The sequence below is a fragment of the Giraffa tippelskirchi genome, chromosome 12 (assembly GCF_054371585.1).
Source record: "Giraffa tippelskirchi isolate mGirTip1 chromosome 12, T2T-mGirTip1v1.2.pri, whole genome shotgun sequence".
Taxonomy (NCBI): Eukaryota; Metazoa; Chordata; class Mammalia; order Artiodactyla; family Giraffidae; genus Giraffa; species Giraffa tippelskirchi.
In genome coordinates, this window is record NC_137286.1 from 60,632,313 (window position 1) to 60,646,186 (window position 13,874).

General features: G+C 53.5%; 1 protein-coding gene across 3 annotated transcripts in view; it reads left to right on the forward strand.

Moving 5' to 3' along the window:
- The window catches only part of LRRK1 (leucine rich repeat kinase 1), a 134,091-nt gene that overhangs the window by 94,960 nt on the left and 25,257 nt on the right, over positions 1-13,874 (forward strand). For all 3 annotated transcript variants that reach the window (XM_081551385.1, XM_081551386.1, XM_081551387.1), the window contains exons 14-23: positions 229-341; positions 768-982; positions 3,601-3,765; positions 4,261-4,433; positions 5,062-5,182; positions 5,505-5,664; positions 6,067-6,343; positions 9,451-9,622; positions 12,139-12,302; positions 13,298-13,437. In XM_081551385.1, coding sequence (XP_081407511.1) covers positions 229-341; positions 768-982; positions 3,601-3,765; positions 4,261-4,433; positions 5,062-5,182; positions 5,505-5,664; positions 6,067-6,343; positions 9,451-9,622; positions 12,139-12,302; positions 13,298-13,437 — 1,700 coding nt within the window. The remainder of the gene's footprint in view (positions 1-228; positions 342-767; positions 983-3,600; positions 3,766-4,260; positions 4,434-5,061; positions 5,183-5,504; positions 5,665-6,066; positions 6,344-9,450; positions 9,623-12,138; positions 12,303-13,297; positions 13,438-13,874) is intronic.

Below are 13,874 nucleotides of genomic sequence, written 5' to 3' on the forward strand. Positions count from 1 at the left end.
CAACCCAGGGATCAAACCTGCGTTTCTTGCATCTCCTGCATTGGCAGGCAGGTTCTTTACCACTAGCACCACTTGGAAAGGCTTTGGAATTAGTATTTAAATGGAACACTTGAAATCAGGGCCCAGGATATTAGGTTTGGGGTACAGACTGTCAGTGGCCCCCACAGGCCCCCACAGGCTGACAGGCTGCTGTGTGTGTGTTCTCCCGTGGTATGTGTGTGCCCTCAGCAATCCTAGCCTCCGAGAGCTCCCTCCTGAGCTGGGGCAGCTGGGCAACCTGTGGCAGCTGGACATTGAAGACCTGAGTATCAACAACGTGCCTGCAGAGATCAGAAAAGAAGGTAGGGCTTCCTCAGCATCACCACCACCCCCACTCCCCCGCCTCGGAAAGATGCTCAAGTCTAGTCGATAAGGACCTGGAGTAGACACTCCTGGGGACCCATGGAGCCTCCCTCCAGCTCCCATGTTTGGGAAGATGCTGTCAAGTTCTCCGGAACTCGATGGTTGCTGTGGGCCATATGACCAGACTGTCTGTGACCCACAGCACCTAGGATGCTGTCTATAGATCCCTGACTTTTAGATTTCACTTTTGGGGTGAATTGTATCACCCAGCTCTCCATAGACCCAAAAGTCTTCTCAGTTCACCCGATTAGAATACACAGAAAGTGTTCCTTCCAGACAGGACTTTGTTTCTCAAAAACTGTGAGTGTGTTCCCACCTCTGTGTCAGCAGCAGCATCTCCTTTGCCCTGCTGTGGTTTTGCACAGGCCCCAAAGCAATGCTGTCTTACCTGCGTGCTCAGCTGCGGAAAGCAGAGAAGTGCAAGCAGATGAAGATGATCATCGTGGGTCCACCGCGTCAGGGCAAGTCCACCCTCCTGGAGATCTTACAGACGGGGAGGGCCCCCCAGGTGGTACACAGCGAGGCCACCATCAGGACCACCAAGTGGGAGCTGCAGAGGCCGGCTGGCTCGAGAGCCAAGGTCAAGGATGATGGGCGTGCAGAGTCCCTGTGGGAGGGAGGGCGTGCCCCGGGCCCCTGCTTCCTCCTCTCCAGAGAGCCCAGGACTTTCTCTGCCAGTGCCTGAGTCCCAGGATATTTGCAAGAGTCGTCATGGACGGTTTCAAACCAGCTCCTGCCAAGGACAGTGAATCATTTCTTAACATGTCCTTGTATTTTTTTCTGTTATAGCTGAGCTGAGGTCCCAGTCCAGTGGTTCTGAACCTGGCTGATGGTTAGACTTCTTTGATGAGCTTTTAAAGACCACAGTGCCCAGGCCTCATCAGCTCTAACCCCAAGAATTGTGATTCAGATGGCTGGGGACAGGGCCCTTCCCCAAGGCAGAGAATGAACTACCGCTGTAGGAGTGAGACACCCCTAACAGGAAGGCTGAGAAAGCAGCCCCGGAATGAAGGCAGTGTCCTCCTTGACACCCGCTTTCACCCCAAGTTCTGAAAAGTCCAGTTTCTAAGCCCTATTTTAAGCCCTAAGTCCTTCAATGAACCTGTTAATCATCCTGTTTTCCATTCAGTATGAGACAAATGAAAGCAAGACCTGTCTTACACTTGAATCAGAGAAGGGAGCCTGTTTTCTCCCAGCCCAAGGGACGAGCACATGCCAGTGATGCCCCCCTTACCTGCTGCTGTGTTTGTGGTATACATATGGCCACACAGAGATACAGGTGCAAGGAGGTTATTTGTGGAAAACTCAGCAGCCTTGAGGCCAGCGGCTGTGTGATGTTCCCCACAGCCCCCAGCACAGGGCCAGCTGGAGACCAATTTTGTTGCAGTTTTTCATACAAAATCACTTCGCAAGTCAGGGAAATCCAATTCGAGTCATTAGACATTTAGGCTGAATGTCTATTTTTTTATAACTTAAAAAATTTCTTTAGTTGGAAGATAATTTCTTTTCAATGTTTTGTTGGTTTCTGCCATACAACATGAATCAGTCATAACTGTGTATATATACATATATCTCCTCCCTCTTGAGCCTCCCTCCACCACCCTTCTAGGTCACACAGAATACCAGGTTGGGCTCCTTGTGTTATGGAGAGTCTTCAAAAATCTAGCAATAAAACTACCATGAAAAGTGAAAGTGAAGGTCACTAAGTCGTGTCCAACTCTTTGCGACCCTATGGGCTATACAGCCCATGGAATTCTCCAGGCCAGAACACTGGAGTGGGTAGCCTTTCCTTTCTCCAGGGGATCTTCCCAACCCAGGGATCAAACCCGGGTCTCCCACATTGCAGGCAGATTCTTTACCAGCTGAGCCACAAGGGAAGCCCATATGACTGAGCAATCTCACTACTGGGCATTTACCCTGAGAAAACCACAATTCAAAAAGATATATATACCCCAAAGTTCACTGCAGCAGTATTTACAGTAGCCAGGACATGGAGGCAACCTGGATGTCCATCGACAGATGAATGGATAAAGAACTTGTGACACATATACACAATGGAATATTACTCAGCCATAAAAAAGAACGAGTTTGAGTCAGTTGTAGTGAGGGGGTGAATGTAGATTTTAATATGGACTCAGAAACTAGTTCTCTAGAGAGTGGAGAACTGCCCACTAGGGCCAGAACAGTCAAATAATTAACACCAGCACCACCCCCTTCCCCAGAAAACCCCAGAAGTGAACCTAGGTAACGCATGTCCAAAGGTTTTTGAAAGTAACCAGAATCTCTGGATCCTCTCCTGCTTTTTAAAGCTGTTATTCTGTGTCACTTTTTTCCAGCTGTTCTTGAGCAAATAGCTGTCTGAGGTTTGAGGAGTGACCCCCCCTGCCCCCCGCCCCCCGCTTCCTTTCTGTCATCATTCACGCTTCCGCCTACCCTTTTCATTGAAGGACAACCACCTGATCTTGTGAAGGCTCAGTTCTGTAACTCTCTGTGTGGCCGGGCCTTCAGCCAGCTTAGAACAGCTGTCCATTTTCATCTTTATACTAAAAAAGCAGGTCAGCACGCTGTTTTGGAGGCCAAGCTGCAGCATGGTGGGAATGATTCTTTGCCACCAAGAAGCGCAGCTCGGGCCAGACTCTGACCTCATAGCGCAATAGAGAAACCGCCGTTCACACAGCCTTTCCCCGAAGCCCCACAGCTGACCTGTTAGTGTCCTCGGTCAGGGCCCTCTCCCGCCATCCTCGGGGGGCACCGCCCTGTGGCCGGCGCAGTCCAGCGGCCCTTCCGTGTGGCCTTGCCCGCGCTCAGACGGAGAGTCAGTCTTGGTGTGAGCGCTGCCGTCAGCCTTAGGCTCCTCTGACAGGCGTCCCCTCACCACCCGCACCTGAGACGGATGCAGACAGCGCCCTCCAGCGCTCTGCAGACGCCCCCGCCCGAGGGAGCCAGCTGTCCAGCCCCCACCGCTCCCGCAGCAGGAGATAGACCCCCCCGGAGCCCACCTCGGGGCTGCTGGAGCCCTTCCCCTCCCTCAGACGGCTGGTCCCTGAGACAAACAGCAGAGCGGGCCGTGCTTCTCCACAGCTGTGCCTTTTCCAGACCCCCATGTGCGGCGTGCTGAGGGATCAGTTCTCTCAGTGGGATTGGCTAACGCCCTGGTTGCTAAAACATCTCCCTGTCGCTGCCCTGTTGCTCAAGTAGGTTGAGTCTGTGGAGTTCACCGTCTGGGACATCGGCGGCCCCGCCAGCATGGCCACGGTCAACCAGTGCTTCTTCACGGACAAGGCCCTGTACGTGGTGGTCTGGAACCTGGCTCTAGGGGAGGAGGCCGTGGCCAGCCTTCAGTTCTGGCTTCTCAACATCGAGGTGAGGGGGCCCCCGCCCTCCAGCCTTCAGTCCTCAGGACTTCTCGGGGGTGGGGTAGGGGACAGAAGACAGGTAGGGAGACCCAGGGTGCGCTTGGCTGCAGTGTCACGGAGGCCGCAGGACCCCAGGTCACCGTGAAACACAGCCTCCTGCCCCTCCTCTGCTACACGGTTGACGGTGCCCTTGTCCTTTGCTGCTTCCTTCGGTGGAAGAGCCCCGCATCTTGGGCCCAGGAGGGGGACAGGGCTCTCCTCCTGCAGTGGAAAGGTGATGTGGGCCAGGAGATGGGGTGCAGTCTGAAGGGATCAGAGGTGGAGACCCTGGGGAGGAGCCGTGGGCCCTCACACACACCCCAGCGTGCAGCAGGCCCTCGAGGTTTACAGAGAGCAGTACGGGGGCTGTGGCAGGGCGACGGCTGAGGGCCGTGGGCATCCAGGGTTGACATACCCGCCGCCCAGGGGACTTTCCGTCCTCAGCCCAGACTCTCCCTTGCAGGCCAAGGCCCCAAACGCCGTGGTGCTGGTGGTGGGAACACACCTGGACTTAATTGAAACCAAATTCCGCGTGGAGAGGATCGCCACTCTGCGTGCCTACGTGCTGGCCCTCTGCCGCTCGCCCTCCGGGTCCAGGGCCACCGGCTTCCCAGACATCACGTTTAAACACCTGCAGTGAGTGTCCCACGGCATCCTGTGCGCCCAGCCTCTCTCGAGGCTGTGGCTGCCCACCCCTTGCTGTCCGTCTCTCCAGAGATAGCTGCTCTGCCCACAGGGGGCTCCTGAGTGCGGGCTTTGCTCCTCTGGGGCCCCGTCCAGCGTTAAGTGTGGCAGCTGGGCCTGGGGAAGGTGAGGTGCTACCTGAGGACCCACAGGGCAGGGCCCGGAGACGCTTTCTGAACTTCCCATCCGAGTCTCCCCGCCGCTAGGCTCAGCGCTGTGCGCACAGCCCCCGTGGCACCAGGAGACAGAAGCTTAAACACCACCCACCACATTGTTGATCACTGAGCAAGAACAGACCCCAGGCGTGACCCTGGTCCTCCCGTTGGGTCTGAGTTGTCTCTAGGGCATAGAATGGGCGAGCGTGCCGTGGGGGGGTGGGATGGGCACACTGGAAAGACTGACTGAGGCACCGCACCCTGCACCATGTCAGGCCTCAGTAAGCTTCTGTGTCTGTCCGCCATGAGCTTTCTCAACTTGCCAGTATTTGGGGTGGAACCTTTGGGAAAACAGAGAGCCTGCAGTGCTGGTCAGGGGGAGGGGGAGTGTGGTGAGTGCGCACGCTTCATTTTTGTACCCACAGCGAACTCTCTTGTAAGAGCCTGGAAGGTCAGGAAGGGCTGCGGCAGCTCATTTTCCAGGTCACGTGCAGCATGAAGGACGTGGGCAGCACCATCGGCTGCCAGCGACTCGCTGGGAGGCTGGTGGGTCTCCCTCACCCCCTGGAAGCGGGGAGGCTGGTGGGTCCCCCTCACCCCTGGAAGCAGGATGCTGGTGGGTTCCCCTCACCCCTGGAAGCCAGAAGGGCCTACTCTCCACCTGTCAGGGCATCCGGCATCTCCCTCTCCCTCCCTGCCCTGAAGCACACGTGCTGTGCACGCTGTGGGTCCAGCTCTGCGGCCCCTGTGTGAGCGGTTTCTAGGGGAAGGGAGGGGGCTGAGGCAGAGACAGCCTGCCTGCCCAGTGCTCAGAAGGCGGGCAGGTGTCCCCGAGCCCTGAGGGCCCAGCCTTGCCCTCCCGCCCCAGATCCCCAGGAGCTACTTGAGCCTCCAGGAGGCCGTGCTGGCGGAGCAGCAGCGCCGCAGCCTGAGCGACGACGTGCAGTACCTGACGGACCGGCAGCTGGAGCAGCTGGTGGACCAGATGCCCGGCAGCGACATCCAGGACTATGAGGACCTGCAGTCTGGTGGGTGGGCCAGGAAGGCGGACCAGTGGGCGGGCAGCAAGGGCTCAGCTGGGTGCCAGCAGGCACAGCCATGGCAGGGTCCTGGGGAGGGGCACCCAGATTTTTCACTGCTGTGTGCACGTCTGCAAATGACAGCAAAGACTTCAGCTATCGATTTGGGGTCGCAAATCCATTTTAACGCGTAAGCAGATTTGCAAAGGTGGAATGCATGAATTATGGAGGTCAGTACGTTGGCCTCTTGAGAACATGTGAGGAGGCAGCTGACTGCTGCGAAGGGTCCTGTGTATTGGGAGCACTGCTGCTTCCTAAGGAGGATCTGTGGCCTGGCCCCCCTAGGAGGAGGTCACCCCCAGCCCCTTCTGCCCTTTGTTTGACGCTGCCCCGTCCTCCCCTCCCCGGCAGCCATCAGCTTCCTCATCGAAACGGGCTCCCTGCTGCACTTCCCGGACACCAGCCACGGCCTGAGGAACCTCTACTTCCTCGACCCCATCTGGCTGGCCGAATGTCTGCAGAGGATCTTCAACATCAAGGGCTCTCGGTCGGTGGCCAAGAACGGGGTGATCAGGGCGGAGGACCTTCGGATGCTGCTGGTTGGCACTGGCTTCACGAAGCAGACAGAAGAGCAGTATTTCCAGTTCCTGGCCAAATTTGAGATCGCCCTGCCCGTTGCCAATGACAGGTGAGGCTACGGACTGGGCCCAGCAGGTCGCTCCCTGCAGGAAGCAATTAGGGCCGGGCCCCTGGTGGTCTGACAAGGTTTCCAAGGATGGGCCCTCACAGTGGCCTGCCTGCCTGGGCTGGGGCAGGGTGGTCGGGCTCAGCCGGTGCCCAGCTGGCCACTCCTCCCTGTGCCTTGAGTGTCTCTGTTAGGGGGTTCAGAGAAATCCATTTATTGGAAAGGCATAGGAAAACATGTAAGCATGGCAATGGACCTTAAAAGTAACTTTGGGGAGTTCATGCTTTGGGCAGTTGATTGGTTATTTGATGAATAAAAATGGAGTAGGTAGAAAAGTGTGCATGCTAACTCTACAGCCCAGTTTAAAATGCAGGGAGGGCAGGGACTCTAAGGGCATGTGGGTTCAATCTAACGACGCTCTGGCTTGGTTCTCAGGGCCTCCTTGCTCTAACTTCAGTTTCAGCCATTTCCTGGGTCTGATGCTAATGTTGGCCGTGAGGCAGTGGCTAGGATGCCAAATCCCCAGACCCTTTTGATGCCTGTCGTAGAACACAGCACCACCTGGCCCCTTAACCCTGGAGCTCCGGGGATCACCCTCTGGACTCTCAGGGGGCTGGCCTGGCCCCTCTCTGGCCAGCCAAACAATTCCATCAGCACATACTGGGTCTCTTGGGAGCCAACCCTGGGCCGTCTCTGCCTGAGGTCACCCAGATTTCCACTTGGTCTAATGACTATGGGAGGGGCCTCAGTCCTTCCTGCTTCAGCCCCACGGGGACCAAGAGTGAGTCCTAAAAAGAGAAACCCCAAAGAGGAATTCAGAATCCACATGACCCCTCACGTCCTGGCTCAGGTGTGTCCTGACTTTGGCCCCTGGTAAAGCAGCCTGTGAGTTTACAGCACTGCTGGAATTTGAGTTTTCTGATTATTTTATCAACAGGTTAGAGGAATGCGGAAATACTCTCCCTCTGTAAAAGCAACTGCCTCTTTTTTCCCTCATATGTAAAATGGAAATAATACTATCACCTACTAGTATTATAGTCAGTGTGAGGATTAAATCAGGGAGTACATGTGAACTATGAAACTTATCTCCTGCACCTTTGAGCTTCAGGGACATCAAGGATTATCAGTGCTATTATTACTACCCTTGCGTTAAGTACTCATAGCCAGTGGTGTCTAGTTCCATCTAAAGTCACGAGTGTCTGAGCATTATACCTACCTCTAAGTGTAGGTATAATGGGTCCTTTGTACCCCAGAGACAAGGAGTTTCAGCTCTTTGCACCATAAGCTGTTACATGGTCAACGAAAACAAAGGCATTTGCTGCCCCTTTTAGCGCATGGCTTTCAACCTGCAGTCCCTGGGAAAACCTTCAGGGCGTTTATAAACCTCTCGACACTTCTGAGTGTTTGTGCTTCTTCCAGGTGGGGAAGCGCTGGCTCTCAGCACTCGGGGAAGGCTCCCACCCAACTGCTGAGACAACCTCGGGGACGTATCATGCACTGGCTCCACCGTAGTGCAAACCCCGTGCAGTGCCCAGGTCTTCATGGCTTTATACTCAGCAGGCACATGAAGAACTTGCCTCATAATTCCCCGAGCTCACGCCCTGGGACAGCCCTGTCCTGTTAGTGGCTGTTCTCAACCCATGCCAGTGGTTTTGCCCAGGGCTCCGCTCACTTTGAGAAGGGCTTCCTTTGCCAATCAGTTTACGCCTCTTCACTTGCCATGCTGGCTTTTAAGTCGTCTGTACCTTCAAAAATATTGAACACGTGCTGTGTGGGCCGCGTCCTTGGGCAGCTGGGTGCAGAGCCCCAGAGCACGCCCCCTCCCTCAGGACACGCCGGCCAGATAGAGTCAGGAAGTCCCAGGGCACAGCCCGTGGAGGGGGTCCCGCGAGCCCAAGCTGAGCATGACGTAGGCAGAAGAAGCAGGCTAGATCTCACTGGGCGCTGACAAGGGCCTCCTGATGGAGCTCAGAGAGATAAAGAAGGACTTCTCAGAACTGAAAGGCATCTGCCAGAGAATTCCTGGCTGTGGAGAGAGGCACTCTAGCTGGGGTCGTTGACAAGGTCCTTTGGGCCAAGACCTGTAATGGCTGAAAAGGACCGAAACCTCACCATCTGTCCCCCTTGGACCTCACCATCTGTCTCCCTTGGACCTCACCATCTGTCCCTCTTGGACCTCACGTACACAGCCACTGTCTGTCCCTCTCTAACCCTGCAAGGCTGGCATCCTCACTCTTCCCACGTCAAGGAAGCAGAATGGCAATGGGATTAAGCCATGTGCTGAAGACACCCTGGGTACTCCACCACCAGGCTGTCTTTGAATTTTCCTTCCACAGTGTTTTCAGGGGTTCCTTTCAGAAAGTCCTAAAGACATTTTATAGGACCTAAGCTGATGGAATTTTAGAGTATTAGGGGAACTGAGGGCAAACCTTTAAGGACACACCCAAGGCTCTGCCCAAGGCTGCCTTAGCTCCTCCAGGACACGCAGAAGATGCTGGTTTTCAGGGAATTATTGAAGGGACCTCCCTCGTTTCAGCTTTTTGCAAATGATCACAGTCATGAACAGCTCACTGACACTGTGATTCAGTGCTTTTATGAGTAAGAGTACTCTTATAAAACATTCTTTTGCACAAAGAGCCTTATTCGAAATTTCAAGGTAATTGTGTTGTTTTAACTAGCCAAGAACAATAAATAGCTTCTAAGGCCAAAGACATTTCTCTGACCCCAATATCTTGTCCTTAGAACTGTGCAGCTGTATTTGTTTTTCCTTCACCATCCGAAGTTAATTTTAAGTGACTCCCCAGTCACAACCCGGTTGACAGAGAATTGACTGTGATTTGTTGTGTCTGTGTTTATGACCACAGATGTTTTCACGTCTTCCCTTAGCCATGTTCTAGTCTCTATCTTAGAGACTTTGATAAACTGATTTTCTATGCCTATCTTCATTTTCTCTTGGAGCATTTATGCTCACTACATTAACTACCCCCTTTCTAAAAATGATTCCAAAGGCCCTGGGAGGAAGGCATCGGGCAACCTGAGCCTTCAGCAGAGCCCACCCCAGGCCAGGCTGTCTGCAGGCCCTGGCTCACCAGCTCCGTTTGGTGTTTCAGCTATCTCCTGCCACACCTCCTTCCATCCAAACCCGGCCTGGACACCCACGGCATGCGGCATCCCACGGCCAACACCATTCAGAGAGTGTTTAAGATGAGCTTCGTTCCAGTTGGCTTCTGGCAAAGGTTTATAGCACGGATGCTGATCAGCTTGGCTGAGATGGACCTCCAGGTAGGTGCATTTTCTGCAGTGTTTGCTTGCAGACCAAGCACCCGCAGCTCTGTCCTGGTGGGAGTGAGGGGCGAGGGAGATACCCTTTGCTGGAGGAGCCTGACCGAAGACCCTTTCCTGCAGCAGAACTGCTGGCAAAGGGTCTGGAGGCTGGAACGGCGTGGCTGCCTTCTCTCCTGTGGGCCACAGACCCACTTGAATCATTCTGTGAACGCCAAATCAGCACCTAGCTGGCTTGGACGGACTGTCCCATGAGGAGCAGTGGTTCCAGTCTTACTGACGTCCACATTCCCCGGCTCTGTGGCTGTGGACCGGGACTCAGAGTCTGCTTATCCAAACACTGACCTTGAATATGCTGCTGGTCGGGGATGACGCCGGGAGAACCATGGTTCTGCCATTCAGGTTGTGACTGAACTCCCCTGGGGAGCTCTTAATAAACACAGAGCAACAAGTCAGAATCTGAGGGTGTGGCTCACAGGGATCGTTTTTTAAAGCTCTCCAGGCAGCCCTGCTGTCCAGTCAGGCTTGAGAACCACCGGCATAGAACTGTAACTTGGTCTGGGAGGAGGAAGGACCTGACCGAAGGAGTTCTTTTCGGGGAGTTCACTTGGGGTTGTTGGAGGAGATCTTGGCTATCAGTCAATGTTCATTTCATGCAGGACAATAATACGGAAGTGGTAGTTGGCCAGAGCCGTGGTTCTCAAAGTGGGGTTCCTGGGCCAGCTGAATCAGCCTCCCTTGGGAACTTGTTAGAAGTCCAGATTCTCAAAGTGAATCTGTACTGAAAGTCACTCAGTTGTGTCTGACTCTTTGCGACCCCATAGACTATACAGTCCATGGAATTCTCCAGGCTAGAATACTGGAGTGGGTAGCCTTTCCCTTCTCCAGGGGATCTACCCAATCCAGGGATCGAACCCAGTTCTCCCACATTGCAGAAGGATTCTTTACCAGCTGAGCCGCAAGGGAAGCCCAAGAATACTGGAGTGGGTAGCCTATCCCTTCTCCAGGGGATCTTCCCAACCCAGGAGTCAAACCGGGGTCTCCTGCACTGCAGGCAGATTCTTTAGCAACTGAGCTATCAGAGAAGCCCTCAGGCCTGCTCCAAACCCGCTGCATCAGAAACACCAGAATAGAACTCAGGCCTCTGTTTCTCAGCCTTCCAGAGAAGTCCAACCTACTTCGCCGTGTGAGAACCCCTGACAGAAGCCAGGATTGTTGAATAATTGACAGTAAACTCAGTATGAGTTTGCTTTTGCTGTGTTCAAGTTATAAGGCCCTTATGGAGTTAAACTTCCTGCTTATTAAATAGAGATATTCTTTGATCTTCCCATTTTACTGAAATGTTCAAAAGTAAATGCAAGATCCTGAAAGTACCAAAACCTCTCACAGCTCATGTTAGCAGGAAGGAGGCTTGTTAGCAACCCAGTTGGGGACACTGACAGACGGAAGGAGTGGGCGCAGGGCCGGCTCTCCCCGTGTTCCTGCTCGGTCACCCTCCCTCCCTTTGAACTCTGCTTCCTGCCGTGTTCTAAGTGGGAGGCCACCCCGAGCAGCATCTTGTGAGGCCCGAGCTCCCAAGGGGGCTCAGCGGCTGGCCGGGTGGGCGCCCTTCACAGCAGCATCCCTCGCTCCGAATTCAGTCTCAGAAGTAATCAAAGGTATGCAGATTCAAGCATGGATAATATACTCCTTTTCACCTATCAAATTAGCAGAGAGCTGACAGCCAGCCCCACAGTCAGGGAAGTTCACACATCATGGTGAGTGGACGTACAGCTTAGTCACCCTGCAAGCGATTCGTCACTAGGAATCCAGAGCCTGAAGACCTTCAAGCCCTTTGACCCAGTAATCCTACCGCTATAAATCTGAACTATAGCAGTCATTTGAAATCAGAGAAGGCCCTGTGCTTTTTTCATGTTCATTTGGCTTATCTGGAAGAGCAAAAGACTGGAACCAACCTAAAAGTCCAAAGAAGAGAATGACTCAACAAATTACTTAATAAAATATTGAGATTTACAAAAATGAATTGTAGGAGTTTTTAATCAGACAGGAAAAACAAAGTCTTTAAAAGTATGCACAATTAGAAATTTACAAATGCCGAGTTCCAAAATATGGCCTCAGCTGTTTTATAAACATTACAGGTAGATAGGAAAAAACCTAGAATAAGGTACACCGAAATTTTCATGATCTATGTGTTAAATTGGTGTTTGTGTTTTCTCTCGTGTTTCTCTGTATTTCCCACGTTTTCTAAGGTAACTTTTTGCTGGTAAAATCAGGGAGGGAAAAGAAAGGCCTGTTTTCAGTGTTTTAGGGAAAATGTGTTCCCAGAGTATCCTGGAGACTCCCTCAGATGATGCAGCATTTCATTTGGCAGCAAGATGAGGGTTTGGAGGGCCCGCGGGTGGGAAGACGGGCGGTGTCCTTTGTCCAGATGGGCCCAGAGCAGCCTCCGCACAGCTCTGCCCAGGGCCAGCACGGAGCCCAGAATGCTCAAGCAGGGTCTTTTCTCTGTCTTTCAGCTGTTTGAGAACAGGAAGAATACTAAAAGCAGGCACAGGAAAGTCACCATCTATAGTTTTACAGGAAACCAGAGAAATCGTTGCAGCACATTCAGAGTGAAAAGGAATCAGACCATCTATTGGCAGGAAGGGCTCCTGGTCACTTTTGATGGGGGCTACCTCAGGTAGGTGCATGAGGGGGCTCACCTGACTGGGCCTCCGTGGCGCCCTGGAAACGGCCCCCAGAGGAGCCGCCACTGGATGCCTGTCCGCCTGGTGCAGAGCCCCGTTCCCAAGGCCTGCACATCACAGAAGCTTGCTGGAAGTAGGAAGGCCCCCTAGCAAATGTCCGAGAGGGTCCCCATCTCCTCACGTCTCCTCCTCTCTGCTGTCAGAACAGGAAAGGCCAGGGAGGGTGTGGGGACCGAGCCCCAGTGGGAGGGAAGTGGGCGGCCCCTGAGCTAAGGGTCGGAGCACCCAGCACCCGGTCACTGAGCGGGGTCCTCACCATGCAACTCTGCGTCATCCAAGAGCGGGCACCTTGTCCTAAGAGAAGACACTGTCCCCAGACCACATCCCATGATAACAGTACATTTTTCCTATTCTCTCTCTCTTATTTTCTTTTTTTTTTTGATGGTGGGGAAGAGAGAGAGGGAGAGAAAAAGTCAGCTCAACAGGTTAATAACTGATTTTTAATCAGGTTTAATTTAGTATACAGAAGATTATTTCATACTTAGAGTGAGTTTTTCAAAATATTTTTTCAGCTCTGTGAGGAGAGGGGGAAAGTAACTACTGTGAGGGCTTGATTTGGGCCATGCTTGGTGCCTGGGGCTTTCAGGTAGATGCTCCCACTGAAAGTGTTCAGTCATCACTTGGTGGATGAAAACCCTATGGCTCAGATGGGAAACCCTTCCCCAGGGTCACATCCAAGGGTCAGAGATCAGCCTGAGCACCCCTTATGGCAAGGTCCTCGTGTCCACCTCATCATTTGGGGACAGCAGGGGGGCAAGGCAGGGTCATGCACGCAAGTACACGGACTCAGGACCTCCCCAGACAGTTTTGCCCAGGGTTCCGGAGGAGCGGTCTCCTGGAGTCATACCCTCACCTTGGAGGCAAAGAGCTTATCCCAAGGCCCTTCACAGCCAATTACAATGGACCTCTTTTTGTTTCTGGGTTCCAGTGTGGAATCCTCAGATGTGAACTGGAAAAAGAAAAAAAGTGGAGGAATAAAAATCGTGTGCCAATCAGAAATAAGGGACTTCTCGGCAATGGCTTTTATCACAGACCATGTCAACTCCTTGATCGATCAGTGGTTTCCCGGTAAGAAAGCATTCTTGAACCAGGTCTTGGCTCATGGTAGTATTTCTTTATAAATTGGGGTGGGGCTCATTTGGAGAACAGAAATCCCACTGGGATTCAGCCCAAGGAAACCAGAGGGGTCCTAGCAGCCCTCTGGTGGAGTCCTGAGCCCTGGGGGTCCAGCTGCAGACATAGGTGGAGGTGCCAGGGGGAAGATGTTGACCTGGAGGTGGTACCTGGGCCCTGGCACCGCAGTGTGTAGGAAGAATGCCCCGGGTACCGCACATGGTCTAGGAGGACCATCGATAGGAGCCTCACATGGTCTTGTTTACATGGTGAGGACAAAGCTGTTGCAATCCAGAGGGGAACCCGAAACTGCCCTTGTGCGGGGGTGGGAGGGAGGGCACCACAAACAGCTGCCAAGAGCCCCCATTGTCCTTCCATGCCTACCCCAAACC